The sequence below is a fragment of the Sciurus vulgaris genome (assembly GCF_902686455.1).
Source record: "Sciurus vulgaris genome assembly, chromosome: 4".
NCBI classification, from domain to species: Eukaryota; Metazoa; Chordata; class Mammalia; order Rodentia; family Sciuridae; genus Sciurus; species Sciurus vulgaris.
Genome location: NC_136464.1, coordinates 131,005,303 through 131,020,410, shown reverse-complemented (window position 1 = coordinate 131,020,410; position 15,108 = coordinate 131,005,303). Strand labels below are relative to the sequence as shown.

Below are 15,108 nucleotides of genomic sequence, written 5' to 3'. Positions count from 1 at the left end.
ATTGTTTTTAAGAAATGAAAGAACAATATTATGGAAATATGAATTAGTTCTCTTAGTGACAGTCTCACACATGGTGGTAGCGCTACCATGATTTTTGACTAAGTTCATAATTAAGGGAAATTCTAAATAGCACTTAATGGCTAGGGAAAAATGTAATTTTGTGTATTCACAGACATAAACCCCATCTGTGGATTTCCATCCACAGATTTTTGGAAAGTCTGCGGATATAAGATTATGAAAATCTGCTTCCAAATACCACTTGACTGAAGCAGTCCAGGCCATTTAAGGGAAATTTCATGATAAAAGAGGGATGAACCCTTGGGCACACTAGCAGGAATCATAAAATAAGAGTAAAGTCCTAACTCTCATTTATGATTTTTAAATATATCCTTCAAGATCTAATATTGCATGAGGAACTATTTAATTGAAGTTGAGCAATTATAATTGTTTCAGTTTCTTTGTGGGTCACATTAAAGAAAAAGTAAATTTGATTTTTTTTTATTAAATACCATATCTGACATAATTCAAATTAAGATGTTATTGTTATTTGTTCATTTATATAGTCTTTTATCTGAATGCATGAATAGAGAAATATCTAGAATAGAATAGCTGGCAGTGGATATTACTGAGTGAAGATTTTGGAGTTTTTATTTTCTAGACAGAATGAATTGAGTATGTTATTTAAATATGAGGAAGGAATTACATGACTCTGACAGGTATATAGCATTGAACAAAATTGACAGCTTGCTCTTTTGAAGCTTAAGTTTCCCTTTTTCAGAATTGCTAGTAATAATACAGTCTCTAATGCGATACATATTAAGAACAGAAATCAGAACACATGTACCTCTGACTAGTAAATAATCACTCAGTAAAAATCACATGCTGAAAACAATATTATAATGACTAAACCCTGCTTGCTAATACATGGCTATTGTCATCATTGATAGTCTCTCGTTAACCAAGCCAATTTTTAATATTTTGCTTGACACATTTTTCCACTTTAATTGACAGAGAAACAAGTTAAAGAAAATCCTCCTGTACAGTTTCCACTATCAGCTTAGTGATGAATATTCATCTAAAATTCTTGATAATTTGCTCTCATTAGTCCTCAGTATTTCCTATACTTCTCTCCTTCTCCTTACCCTTGTTCCCTTCCTATGATCTTTTTGCTTTATACTTACTTTTTTCTTTCAGTGTGTCTTGTGAATATACATGATGGTGAGATTCACAGTGATATATTCATTTATGCATATAAGAAAGTTAGGTCAGACAAATTCTGCTGCTCTTCCCTTACCCTATCTCTTCTCTATTCCTCTCAGTCCCCTTCATCTATTCCACTGGTCTTCATTCTAATTTCATGGAATACCCTCCATTTTCCATTTATATTTCCCCCACCATAGTTTGGATTGACTTCCACAAATCAGACAGAATATTTGACCTCTGACTTTTGGGGATTGATTCTTTCACATAACATGATAGTCTCCAATTCCATCCATTTAATACAAAGTCCAAAATTTCATTCATTATGGCTGAGTAATATTCCATTGTGTACACATTTTCTTTATCCATTTCTGGAAGGATATCTAGATAGTCTTCGTCTCTTGGCTATAATGAATTCTACTGCTAAAAACATTGATATGGCTGTGTCACTATAGCAGGCCAATATTTAAATTGGATATATATGGAGGAGTACGATAGCTGGTTCCATTTCTAGGTCTTTGAGAAAACTCCATAATGCTTTCCAGAGTGGATGTACTAATTTGCAGTCCTGTCAACAATGGATGAGTGTACCTTTTTCCCCCACATCCTCATCAATACTTATAATTATTTGTGTTTTTGGATAATTGCCATTCTGAATGGAATGAAATGAACACTCATGCAATCTTGATTGCATTGCCTTGATTGCTAGAGATGTTGAACATTTTTTCATATATTTGTTGTCCAGAGGCACCTGTGGATCCGCCTACACAGCAGGAGTCTCCTCTGCCCCCGCCTGCGAGAGACACCACAGACTGTTTCTCCCTGGGACACTGGTCCCCTGCACCGCCCGTCTCGGGCCTTTCCCCCATATTTCTGGAAGAAAAGAGGCTTTCCTTGATGAATTTGTTTCTGGAAAACTTTGTAATAAAATTGATCTTCCGAAGATTCAAAAAAGTGGCTTAAGAAAATGGGGGAGCGGGGAGGGCCTCAAGAACTTGGATGGGCTCCACCAGCAGCTCATTCCGAGGCCAGCCGGGCAAGATCCTGTAGCTCCCTCTCCGGGTCAGTGCATTTGGAGGCTCGATCCCCTTGAGCCAGCGCAGATGGGGGCGTCCTTGGTCTCAGGCAATGAACATGGGTGCTCACTCGCCTTTAGCCATTTTCGTTGGGGGACTCAGTTCCTTTGTCCTAGTGTGGTCGCAGACTCGCCTCCCTGACCCGGTTTGGCTAGAGACTCTCCCCTGGAACCAGTGGTAGGCATGGCGTACATTTAGCTGGTTCCATCTTGCCAAAAGGAACAACTCTCCCACTTTTCAGGTCCCTCCCTGAGGTGGGCAGAGAGGGTGGCTGGCCCCTGTTGGAGAAATCCTATCTGATAGGCTCAGGTGCGGGACAGGCATGGAAAGGCATAATCCCTGTGGCTCCTAGGTGTCGCTCTTCCCCCTGGGAGCAGGCTCACTCCTCCTGTGTAAGGGAGAAGGAAGGGCGGTCTCACTCCATTATTTCAATATGCGAGTGCTCATCCCCTGCACACCGAGGCCCTTCCACCAAGCAGCACTTGACCCACCGGTGCCATGCCTAAGGCCAATATGCCCACTTTTCCCTTTTGGGTCACAAATGCCGCTTTCTCCCTGAGGCCTCCTTTGGTCCGCGGCTTCCTATGGTCTCCTCTTGCCTGCTTGCCATACGTGCATTCGGGTGGGGATGGGCGTTCGGGCCCATGCCAGTTCCCGGCGGACAGGAGGTCATGGGCAGGGGCCCAGTATCCCAGACACGATGTTCGTCGTCCCACCACGTGAACAGGAGCGGGCCCGAGTTGCCCAGTGAGGTGAATGGGCGCGGGCCTGAGTGGTGCAGTGAGAGTCAAATATACCTGTTGCCTTTGGAAAGGATGAAGCCCCAGCTGTTTTCATGGGAGTAAGAGAAAATGGATTACACAACTGCACAAGTTTCAACACACAGGGGTTACAATTCGGTGAAGTAGACCAGTTTGTGAGGAAGCGTGCTCAGTCACAAGGATGTGGACACCAGATAGGCCATTGACCCCTAAGCAAATTGGGTTCTCAACCTGAATATTTCCAAAAGGTTCTTGGGTTACACGTGATATCTCTGGAGAGTTCTACCGCACATTTAAAGAAGTACTAATCCCAATTCTATGGAGTCGTTTCCAGGAAGTAGAAGAACCGGGAACGATTCACAATGTATTTTCTGAAGCTGGTGTTACACGATTGTTCTACTGAAAAAGGTGGCTCCGAAGGAAAACAGTGAACGCAACCCAGGATTGACAGGCCAAAGGGCATCGTGACTATAGATGTTAAAGTCCCTAGAGGGCGCAGGCCCAAGTCATCCTATGGTTGTGTGGGCTGATGTAGGATTGTGGTGTGACAGAATACACTTTCCACGGATTGAAATAATGGAAAACAGGAAAAATAGGACGAATAGTGAGTACTTTCTGAGTGTTAAAATCACATCCCTCAAATCTTCTGTTTAGGTCCTATCCCCACCCCTAGGCACGAGGCCCTTTTCTGAGAAATGGCATTGTGAGGATGAAAGTCCCTCAGGATGAGGTCATAAGGCAGTAGTGGGAGCAACGTGCCCATTATGAGGAGGGCAGGGGTGCTATCGGGTCAGTGGGACTTGTGTCCTTATAAGGAGAGCTGCCTGGGTTGCTGCTTCCGTTGCGCTGGTGTCTTTATGTGATCATTTTCTGTCCCGTGGAGGCAGTTTTTGTCGTGAAATATTAGAATTTCCTTACCTTTCATCTTGGGTATGTTTTGTGTTTCTTGCGGGTCGACCGTTTAATGAGAGAGAGAACCACCACTCTGATGTGAACCTGTGGCAGTGTAACTTCAGGAACGCAGAGACATTAGTCCCCCTACACAACTGCATTCTGATCCCCCTCACCGATATCACGGTGTACCGTGTGTGTGTGTGGTGTGTTCACTGTCATAGGCTGGAATTAAGGCTGAAGTGGCCTCTCAGGGTCGGTGCAGCTCAGCGTGGTGAAACAATCTGTAAGCGTCCTCTGCGCCCGCAGTGTCCTCTGCTGTCTCTCTGGAAAAATAGTCTCCTCCATACTATGGAGGCCTTAGTGGGAGTGGGTGTACACAGAGCTGAGAGGTCCTCAAGGCATCTTTCCTAGTGTTTTTGTATGTGTGTGTGTGTGTGTGTGTGAGTGTGTGTCTGCGCGCGCGCACATGCAAAGTACTTAGTATCTCTTTAAAGGCTGTAACCCCTTCAAGAAGATTGTCTTCCTCAACCTCACGTATGCGTGCTCTTTTCTGGCTCAGCTGCAAGCTTTTAAATTGCTTTGGCTTGAACACTGCTCCCCCTTCTGACGGCAAACCAGGCCAAAGCCGCCAGTAACATCCCTGCCAGAGACAACGTGCTGGGCCATCCTGAAATTCCCTCCACCAGAGTAATGAGTTCGTCCCTTTAATTCAGTAGCACACAGATCTCAGGGCACGAGCAACACGTAATGGAGTTCTCAGTGCCTAGTACCTGTTGGTTAGATTTGTCAGTCACTGATAGTACACCCACCACCTGATAAGAAGAGCCTAAGGAAGGAGAATATGTTTCAGGGCCATGATTTCAGAAGCCTGGGTCCAGACATGGCCCACGGTATTGCTGTGGGCCAAAGGTGAGGCGGCACACCGTGCAAAAGGGGCCCAGTAGAGGAGAACTGTTCCCTGCACGAAAGCTGGAAGCAGAGAGTGGGAAAGGAGCCAGAGAGCAGAGGCACCCCTCCAGGGCATGACCATGGATCCACACAGCTCCTCCAGTCACACTCTGCCTGTGTTGGGTCACCACCAGGAACTTGCATTGATATGAGGAGGGTCTTCATTGGGTTACAGCTCTCACAAGCCACTCACTGGACCTCAGAATCCTCCTGCATTAACAGAGAATCTTTGGGAGGAATATCTCCTGTGCAAACCGTGTCAGCCTGCCAGCCCATCAACCAGGGACCCTGAGGGAGAGGATCACACACTCTGGCCCAGCCTCAGCACGTCAGTGAGACCTCCTCTCAAAAAGCTGGCGATGTACCTCAGGGGAAGGGTGCTTTCCTAAAACGTGGGAGAACCTGGGTTCAGTAGGCAGGATCCTGGGTGGTAAAAGGGGGTGCAGGAGAGAATGAGTTCTAACCCTCCCCCCCCCCCGCACCTTCCATTGTGTGAGGATACGGCGGTGGCGTTCTTTGGCCTTGAGCTTGCCGGTCTGCACAGCTGGGAGAGGTTAAGTTCTGTTACTATGTATTACCCAGTGGGAGGTCTCTTGGTATAGTAGCAGGAGCAGGACCCGGTCTCATCCATATTTTCCACCCATGGGAAGGACACTTTGGATGGTTCCAGCATTCTTGGCTGTCAGTTTTTCTCCTTTATCACTTTGAATGTGTCAGCCCACTGCATTTTGGGTTGCAGGGTGTCTACTCAGACATTCATTGAGTCCTTTATGGGGAAATTCGGATGCGCCCTCCCTCCCTCTCACATGCTCCGCAGTGTACATTTTGGCCCAGTGTCGCCCCGTGAGTGAGATGCTACCATCCTTTTGGTACCAATGATTTGCAGTTGGAAGAAAAGGGGATGATGGGGTACCTTGAGTAGAGACATGTTGAGGTCTTCCACAGCCAAAAGTTATTTCGGGTTGCTAAACTTAAATTGAGAAGCGAATGAAAGCGTTGTACGAACTTTAATTCCTCAACAGGCAAACATCGGTCTCTACTACCCCAAAGCAAAAAGCTCAGCAGACTTCATTCTTCTTCTTTTTCTGAAGCGGGCAGGGTCCCTGGGGCCCACCAGTGAGATGACCCCTGGTGGTTCTGGCCACCCGTGCCTGGGCCACTTCTTCTCTGACCTCACAAGGAGCCATTGTGAGGGAGCCTGAAACGGCCGGTATATAAGCGGGTGGCCATGGCTGGGTTTTTGTCCATTAAGTACAGGAAGCTCTTGGTGGTGACCTGTCGGACTCCCAGATAGTTAGAGCGTTTGGTGGTTGGCGGTTGGTTTTTGTGGTCTTTGGCTGTTGGTTTTTTTGATTTGGGTCTTTGGTTTGGTTTGGTTTGGTTTTTTGATTTTGGTTTGTTGTTTTGTTGGGTTTGTGTTTTTTCCTTTGTTTGTTTTGTTTTGTTTTGTTTTGTTTGTTTTTGTTCTTAGCTAGCATCCCTAGGTGGGGTTCCTGCTCAGGATGCATAGGCAGAGTAGAGAGACTAGTGTAGCACTGTGGGGGATCAGCTCCCGCGAAGAGACGGCCTTCCGGGACCGCTATGAGGTCCTGAGGACCATCGGGCATGGTGGGAGTGCGGAGGTGCAGGTCGCCCGCCATCTCCTCACCGGGGCAGAGGTTGCAGTGAAAGTGCTGCCGAAGGTAAAGGGGAAGGCGGCCCTCTCCCTCTCCGAAGGGAGCGTGATGAGGTGGCTGGAGCACCCCCACGTGATCCAGCTCTTCCAGGTGATCGAGACCCGTGAGCACGTCTACTTGGTGATGGAGCACGCGGTGGGGGGCCCGCTCAAGCACATCCCTTCCCGGGGCATGCGGCCGGAGGAGGCGCGGAGGGTGTTCCGGCAGATCGCGGGGGCGGTGGGCTACTGCCACGGCCAGGGCGTGGTGCACCTGGACCTGAAGTTGCCCAACGTCGTGGTGGATGCGGCTGGCACCTGCAAGCTCATCGACTTTGGCCTCAGCCTGAGGGTCAGGCCTGGGCAGAAGCTGCGCAGGTGCTGGGGCACCCTGGCCTACCTTGCTCCCGAAATCCTCCTGAGGCGGGAATACGAGGGCCCCCCAGCGGACGTGTGGAGCCTGGGCGTCATCCTGTTTTATATGTTGACCGGAAGGTGCCCCTTCAGGGCGCTCTTGCGCTCCGGGATGGTGAGGCGGATCCGGGAGGGAAGGTACCACGTCCCTGACCGCGTTCCGCCCCGAGCACGCAGCCTCATCCGCAGCATGCTGAGCCTGGACCCGGGGCGGCGCCCGACGGTAGAGCAAGTCCTCCAGCACCCGTGGCTGAGGGAGGGTGAGGAGGCTTCCCCCCGTCAGGATGGGGAGCCACCCCCCAAACGCCCAGACCCCGCCATAATGGCAGCCCTGTTGGACTTGGGTCACGACCCGTACGAGGCCTGGGTGTCTCTGACTGGGGGCAAGTTTGATGACGCGGCGCCGGCCTACCTGATCCTTCGGCACCAGCTGAGCCAGGGGGCGGGCTGCGCGTGCAAGGGGAGGCCTGCGCGACCCGCACACCCTTCCCATGGCTCCGTCCTCCCGAGGAGGAGCACCAGCGAGCTTGCCCTTCGCGCCTGCCCCTCCTCCCGTGACCATCGACTTCCCGAGGAGGCCCAGCACACAGGGCACAAGGACCTCAGAAGGGTCAGCCTGGCTGGCACCGACCTCCGCTGGCTGCTCCAGAGGACCCCTGCACCTGCCCCTGCGCCCCAGAAGCCCAGCCATTCCCGCAGAGATACCTCCACAGGGCAGCCCAGGGCCTGGAAGCGGGTGGCCAGGAGGCTGGCCTCCTGCTTCCGCCAGCTGTGTTGCTGCGAGCCCTGTGGCAGCGAAGAAGGGACTCCTGGGACCAGAGAGCAGAGACGTGGCAGAGGCAGAGCGAGAGTGGCTCCCGTGTGATGGAGAGCCGCGTCAGACCCACCCCACCGGCAGCTGGAGGACGCTGTGCTCTCCGCATCCAGACCTCAGGGCCTGGGCCTGGGTCCCGTGGACTCCAAACCCCTGCAGGAGCCACGCGTGCGAACTGGCTCGGGCTTCTCTGCACCAGGTGCCGCCAGAGGCACCTGTGGATCCGCCTGCACAGCAGGAGTCTCCTCTGCCCCCGCCTGCGAGAGACACCACAGACTGTTTCTCCCTGGGACACTGGTCCCCTGCACCGCCCGTCTCGGGCCTTTCCCCCATATTTCTGGAAGAAAAGAGGCTTTCCTTGATGAATTTGTTTCTGGAAAACTTTGTAATAAAATTGATCTTCCGAAGATCCAAAAAAGTGTGCTGAAGAAAATGGGGGAGCGGGGAGGGCCTCAAGAACTTGGATGGGCTCCACCAGCAGCTCATTCCGAGGCCAGCCGGGCAAGATCCTGTAGCTCCCTCTCCGGGTCAGTGCATTTGGAGGCTCGATCCCCTTGAGCCAGCGCAGATGGGGGCGTCCTCGGTCTCAGGCAGTGAACATGGGTGCTCGCTCGCCTTTAGCCATTTTCGTTGGGGTGCTCACTCGCCTTTAGCCATTTTCGTTGGGGGACTCAGTTCCTTTGTCCTAGTGTGGTCGCAGACTCGCCTCCCTGACCCGGTTTGGCTAGAGACTCTCCCCTGGAACCAGTGGTAGGCATGGCGTACATTTAGCTGGTTCCATCTTGCCAAAAGGAACAACTCTCCCACTTTTCAGGTCCCTCCCTGAGGTGGGCAGAGAGGGTGGCTGGCCCCTGTTGGAGAAATCCTATCTGATAGGCTCAGGTGCGGGACAGGCATGGAAAGGCATAATCCCTGTGGCTCCTAGGTGTCGCTCTTCCCCCTGGGAGCAGGCTCACTCCTCCTGTGTAAGGGAGAAGGAAGGGCGGTCTCACTCCATTATTTCAATATGCGAGTGCTCATCCCCTGCACACCGAGGCCCTTCCACCAAGCAGCACTTGACCCACCGGTGCCATGCCTAAGGCCAATATGCCCACTTTTCCCTTTTGGGTCACAAATGCCGCTTTCTCCCTGAGGCCTCCTTTGGTCCGCGGCTTCCTATGGTCTCCTCTTGCCTGCTTGCCATACGTGCATTCGGGTGGGGATGGGCGTTCGGGCCCATGCCAGTTCCCGGGGGACAGGAGGTCATGGGCAGGGCCCAGTAACCCAGACACGATGTTCGTCGTCCCACCACGTGAACAGGAGCGGGCCCGAGTTGCACAGTGAGGTGAATGGGCGCGGGCCTGAGTGGTGCAGTGAGAGTCAAATATACCTGTTGCCTTTGGAAAGGATGAAGCCCCAGCTGTTTTCATGAAGGTAAGAGAAAATGGATTACACAACTGCACAAGTTTCAACACACAGGGGTTACAATTCGGTGAAGTAGACCAGTTTGTGAGGAAGCGTGCTCAGTCACAAGGATGTGGACGCCAGATAGGCCAGTGACCCCTAAGCAAATTGGGTTCTCAACCTGAACATTTCCAAAAGGTTCTTGGGTTACACGTGATATCTCTGGAGAGTTCTACCGCACATTTAAAGAAGTACTAATCCCAATTCTATGGAGTCGTTTCCAGGAAGTAGAAGAACCGGGAACGATTCACAATGTATTTTCTGAAGCTGGTGTTACCCGATTGTTCTACTGAAAAAGGTGGCTCCGAAGGAAAACAGTGAATGCAACCCAGGATTGACAGGCCAAAGGGCATCGTGCCTACAGATGTTAAAGTCCCTACAGAGCGCAGGCCCAAGTCATCCTATGGTTGTATGGGCTGATGTAGGATTGGGGTGTGACAGAATTCACTTTCCACGGATTGAAATAGTGGAAAACAGGAAAAATAGGAGGAATAGTGAGTACTTTCGGAGTGTTAAAATCACATCCCTCAAATCTTCTGTTTAGGTCCTATCCCCACCCCTAGGCACGAGGCCCTTTTCTGAGAAATGGCATTGTGAGGATGAAAGTCCCTCAGGATGAGGTCATAAGGCAGTAGTGGGAGCAACGTGCCCATTATGAGGAGGGCAGGGGTGCTATCGGGTCAGTGGGACTTGTGTCCTTATAAGGAGAGCTGCCTGGGTTGCTGCTTCCGTTGCACTGGTGTCTTTATGTGATCATTTTCTGTCCCGTGGAGGCGGTTTTTGTCGTGAAATATTAGAATTTCCTTACCTTTCATCTTGGGTATGTTTTGTGTTTCTTGCGGGTCGACCGTTTAATGAGAGAGAGAGACCACTCTGATGTGAACCTGTGGCAGTGTAACTTCAGGAACGCAGAGACATTAGTCCCCCTACACAACTGCATTCTGATCCCCCTCACCGATGTCACCGTGTACCGTGTGTGTGCGTGGTGTGTTCACTGTCATAGGCTGGAATTAAGGCTGAAGTGGCCTCTCAGGGTCGGTGCAGCTCAGCGTGGTGAAACAATCTGTAAGCGTCCTCTGCGCCCGCAGTGTCCTCTGCTGTCTCTCTGGAAAAATAGTCTCCTCCATACTATGGAGGCCTTAGTGGGAGTGGGTGTACACAGAGCTGAGAGGTCCTCAAGGCATCTTTCCTAGTGTTTTTGTATGTGTGTGTGTGTGTGTGTGAGTGTGTGTCTGCGCGCGCGCACATGCAAAGTACTTAGTATCTCTTTAAAGGCTGTAACCCCTTCAAGAAGATTGTCTTCCTCAACCTCACGTATGGGTGCTCTTTTCTGGCTCAGCGGCAAGCTTTTAAATTGCTTTGGCTTGAACACTGCTCCCCCTTCTCACGGCAAACCAGGCCAAAGCCGCCAGTAACATCCCTGCCAGAGACAACGTGCTGGGCCATCCTGAAATTCCCTCCACCAGAGTAATGAGTTCGTCCCTTTAATTCAGTATCACACAGATCTCAGGGCACGAGCAACACGTAATGGAGTTCTCAGTGCCTAGTACCTGTTGGTTAGCTCTGTCAGTCACTGATAGTACATCTACCACCTGATAAGAAGAGCCTAAGGAAGGAGAATATGATTCAGGGTCATGATTTCAGAAGCCTGGGTCCAGACATGGCCCACGGTATCGCTGTGGGCCAAAGGTGAGGCGGCACACCGAGCAAAAAGGGCCCAGCAGAGGAGAACTGTGCCCTGCACGAAAGCTGGAAGCAGAGAGTGGGAAAGGAGCCAGAGAGCAGAAGCACCCCTCCAGGGCATGACCATGGATCCACACAGCTCCTCCAGTCACACTCTGCCTGTGTTGGGTCACCACCAGGAACTTGCATTGATATGAGGAGGGTCTTCATTGGGTTACAGCTCTCACAAGCCACTCACTGGACCTCAGAATCCTCCTGCATTAACAGAGAATCTTTGGGAGGGCTATCTCCTGTGCAAACCGTGTCAGCCTGCAGCCCATCAACCAGGGACCCTGAGGGAGAGGATCACACACTCTGGCCCAGCCTCAGCACGTCAGTGAGACCTCCTCTCAAAAAGCTGGCGATGTACCTCAGGGGAAGGGTGCTTTCCTAAAACGTGGGAGAACCTGGGTTCAGTAGGCAGGATCCTGGGTGGTGAAAGGGGGTGCAGGAGAGAATGAGTTGTAACCCTCCCCACCCCGCCCCTTCCATCGTGTGAGGATAGGGCGGTGGCGTTCTTTGGCCTTGAGCTTGCCGGTCTGCACAGCTGGGAGAGGTTAAGTTCTGTTAGTATGTATTACCCAGTGGGAGGTCTCTTGGTATAGTAGCAGAAGCAGGACCCGGTCTCATCCATATTTTCCACCCATGGGAAGGACACTTTGGATGGTTCCAGCATTCTTGGCTGTCAGTTTTTCTCCTTTATCACTTTGAATGTGTCAGCCCACTGCATTTTGGGTTGCAGGGTGTCTACTCAGACATTCATTGAGTCCTTTATGGGGAAATTCGGATGCGCCCTCCCTCCCTCTCACATGCTCCGCAGTGTACATTTTGGCCCAGTGTCGCCCCGTGAGTGAGATGCTACCATCCTTTTGGTACCAATGATTTGCAGTTGGAAGAAAAGGGGATGATGGGGTACCTTGAGTAGAGACATGTTGAGGTCTTCCACAGCCAAAAGTTATTTCGGGTTGCTAAACTTAAATTGAGAAGCGAATGAAAGCGTTGTACGAACTTTAATTCCTCAACAGGCAAACATCGGTCTCTACTACCCCAAAGCAAAAAGCTCAGCAGACTTCATTCTTCTTCTTTTTCTGAAGTGGGCAGGGTCCCTGGGGCCCACCAGTGAGATGACCCCTGGTGGTTCTGGCCACCCGTGCCTGGGCCACTTCTTCTCTGACCTCACAAGGAGCCATTGTGAGGGAGCCTGAAACGGCCGGTATATAAGCGGGTGGCCATGGCTGGGTTTTTGTCCATTAAGTACAGGAAGCTCTTGGTGGTGACCTGTCGGACTCCCAGATAGTTAGAGCGTTTGGTGGTTGGCGGTTGGTTTTTGTGGTCTTTGGCTGTTGGTTTTTTTGATTTGGGTCTTTGGTTTGGTTTGGTTTGGTTTTTTGATTTTGGTTTGTTGTTTTGTTGGGTTTGTGTTTTTTTCCTTTGTTTGTTTTGTTTTGTTTTGTTTTGTTTGTTTTTGTTCTTAGCTGGCATCCCTAGGTGGGGTTCCTGCTCAGGATGCATAGGCAGAGTAGAGAGACTAGTGTAGCACTGTGGGGGATCAGCTCCCGCGAAGAGACGGCCTTCCGGGACCGCTATGAGGTCCTGAGGACCATCGGGCATGGTGGGAGTGCGGAGGTGCAGGTCGCCCGCCATCTCCTCACCGGGGCAGAGGTTGCAGTGAAAGTGCTGCCGAAGGTAAAGGGGAAGGCGGCCCTCTCCCTCTCCGAAGGGAGCAGTGATGAGGTGGCTGGAGCACCCCCACGTGATCCAGCTCTTGCAGGTGATCGAGACCCGTGAGCACGTCTACTTGGTGATGGAGCACGCGGTGGGGGGCCCGCTCAAGCACATCCCTTCCCGGGGCATGCGGCCGGAGGAGGCGCGGAGGGTGTTCCGGCAGATCGCGGGGGCGGTGGGCTACTGCCACGGCCAGGGCGTGGTGCACCTGGACCTGAAGTTGCCCAACGTCGTGGTGGATGCAGCTGGCACCTGCAAGCTCATCGACTTTGGCCTCAGCCTGAGGGTCAGGCCTGGGCAGAAGCTGCGCAGGTGCTGGGGCACCCTGGCCTACCTTGCTCCCGAAATCCTCCTGAGGCGGGAATACGAGGGCCCCCCAGCGGACGTGTGGAGCCTGGGCGTCATCCTGTTTTATATGTTGACCGGAAGGTGCCCCTTCAGGGCGCTCTTGCGCTCCGGGATGGTGAGGCGGATCCGGGAGGGAAGGTACCACGTCCCTGACCGCGTTCCGCCCCGAGCACGCAGCCTCATCCGCAGCATGCTGAGCCTGGACCCGGCGCGGCGCCCGACGGTAGAGCAAGTCCTCCAGCACCCGTGGCTGAGGGAGGGTGAGGAGGCTTCCCCCCGTCAGGATGGGGAGCCACCCCCCAAACGCCCAGACCCCGCCATAATGGCAGCCCTGTTGGACTTGGGTCACGACCCGTACGAGGCCTGGGTGTCTCTGACTGGGGGCAAGTTTGATGACGCGGCGGCGGCCTACCTGATCCTTCTGCACCAGCTGAGCCAGGGGGCGGGCTGCGCGTGCAAGGGGAGGCCTGCGCGACCCGCACACCCTTCCCATGGCTCCGTCCTCCCGAGGAGGAGCACCAGCGAGCTTGCCCTTCGCGCCTGCCCCTCCTCCCGTGACCATCGACTTCCCGAGGAGGCCCAGCACACAGGGCACAAGGACCTCAGAAGGGTCAGCCTGGCTGGCACCGACCTCCGCTGGCTGCTCCAGAGGACCCCTGCACCTGCCCCTGCGCCCCAGAAGCCCAGCCATTCCCGCAGAGATACCTCCACAGGGCAGCCCAGGGCCTGGAAGCGGGTGGCCAGGAGGCTGGCCTCCTGCTTCCGCCAGCTGTGTTGCTGCGAGCCCTGTGGCAGCGAAGAAGGGACTCCTGGGACCAGAGAGCAGAGACGTGGCAGAGGCAGAGCGAGAGTGGCTCCCGTGTGATGGAGAGCTGCGTCCGACCCACCCCACCGGCAGCTGGAGGACGCTGTGCTCTCCGCATCCAGACCTCAGGGCCTGGGCCTGGGTCCCGTGGACTCCAAACCCCTGCAGGAGCCACGCGTGCGAACTGGCTCGGGCTTCTCTGCACCAGGTGCCGCCAGAGGCACCTGTGGATCCGCCTGCACAGCAGGAGTCTCCTCTGCCCCCGCCTGCGAGAGACACCACAGACTGTTTCTCCCTGGGACACTGGTCCCCTGCACCGCCCGTCTCGGGCCTTTCCCCCATATTTCTGGAAGAAAAGAGGCTTTCCTTGATGAATTAGTTTCTGGAAAACTTTGTAATAAAATTGATCTTCCGAAGATCCAAAAAAGTGTGCTGAAGAAAATGGGGGAGCGGGGAGGGCCTCAAGAACTTGGATGGGCTCCACCAGCAGCTCATTCCGAGGCCAGCCGGGCAAGATCCTGTAGCTCCCTCTCCGGGTCAGTGCATTTGGAGGCTCGATCCCCTTGAGCCAGCGCAGATGGGGGCGTCCTCGGTCTCAGGCAGTGAACATGGGTGCTCGCTCGCCTTTAGCCATTTTCGTTGGGGTGCTCACTCGCCTTTAGCCATTTTCGTTGGGGGACTCAGTTCCTTTGTCCTAGTGTGGTCGCAGACTCGCCTCCCTGACCCGGTTTGGCTAGAGACTCTCCCCTGGAACCAGTGGTAGGCATGGCGTACATTTAGCTGGTTCCATCTTGCCAAAAGGAACAACTCTCCCACTTTTCAGGTCCCTCCCTGAGGTGGGCAGAGAGGGTGGCTGGCCCCTGTTGGAGAAATCCTATCTGATAGGCTCAGGTGCGGGACAGGCATGGAAAGGCATAATCCCTGTGGCTCCTAGGTGTCGCTCTTCCCCCTGGGAGCAGGCTCACTCCTCCTGTGTAAGGGAGAAGGAAGGGCGGTCTCACTCCATTATTTCAATATGCGAGTGCTCATCCCCTGCACACCGAGGCCCTTCCACCAAGCAGCACTTGACCCACCGGTGCCATGCCTAAGGCCAATATGCCCACTTTTCCCTTTTGGGTCACAAATGCCGCTTTCTCCCTGAGGCCTCCTTTGGTCCGCGGCTTCCTATGGTCTCCTCTTGCCTGCTTGCCATACGTGCATTCGGGTGGGGATGGGCGTTCGGGCCCATGCCAGTTCCCGGGGGACAGGAGGTCATGGGCAGGGGCCCAGTAACCCAGACACGATGTTCGTCGTCCCACCACGTG

General features: G+C 52.9%; 2 protein-coding genes across 2 annotated transcripts; both read left to right on the top strand.

Moving 5' to 3' along the window:
- Positions 1-6,381: 6,381 nt before the first annotated feature.
- Positions 6,382-7,812, top strand: LOC306658982 (sperm motility kinase 3A-like; the record flags this gene model as incomplete). Its single annotated transcript, XM_079136244.1, has 1 exon — positions 6,382-7,812. The coding sequence occupies one exon, from the start codon at positions 6,382-6,384 to the stop codon at positions 7,810-7,812; it is 1,431 nt and encodes a 476-aa protein (XP_078992370.1).
- A 4,918-nt stretch (positions 7,813-12,730) lies between these two features.
- On the top strand, positions 12,731-13,864 carry LOC306658980 (sperm motility kinase 3A-like; the record flags this gene model as incomplete). The annotated part of the gene is made up of 1 exon (XM_079136242.1): positions 12,731-13,864. The coding sequence occupies one exon, from the start codon at positions 12,731-12,733 to the stop codon at positions 13,862-13,864; it is 1,134 nt and encodes a 377-aa protein (XP_078992368.1).
- Positions 13,865-15,108: the final 1,244 nt, after the last annotated feature.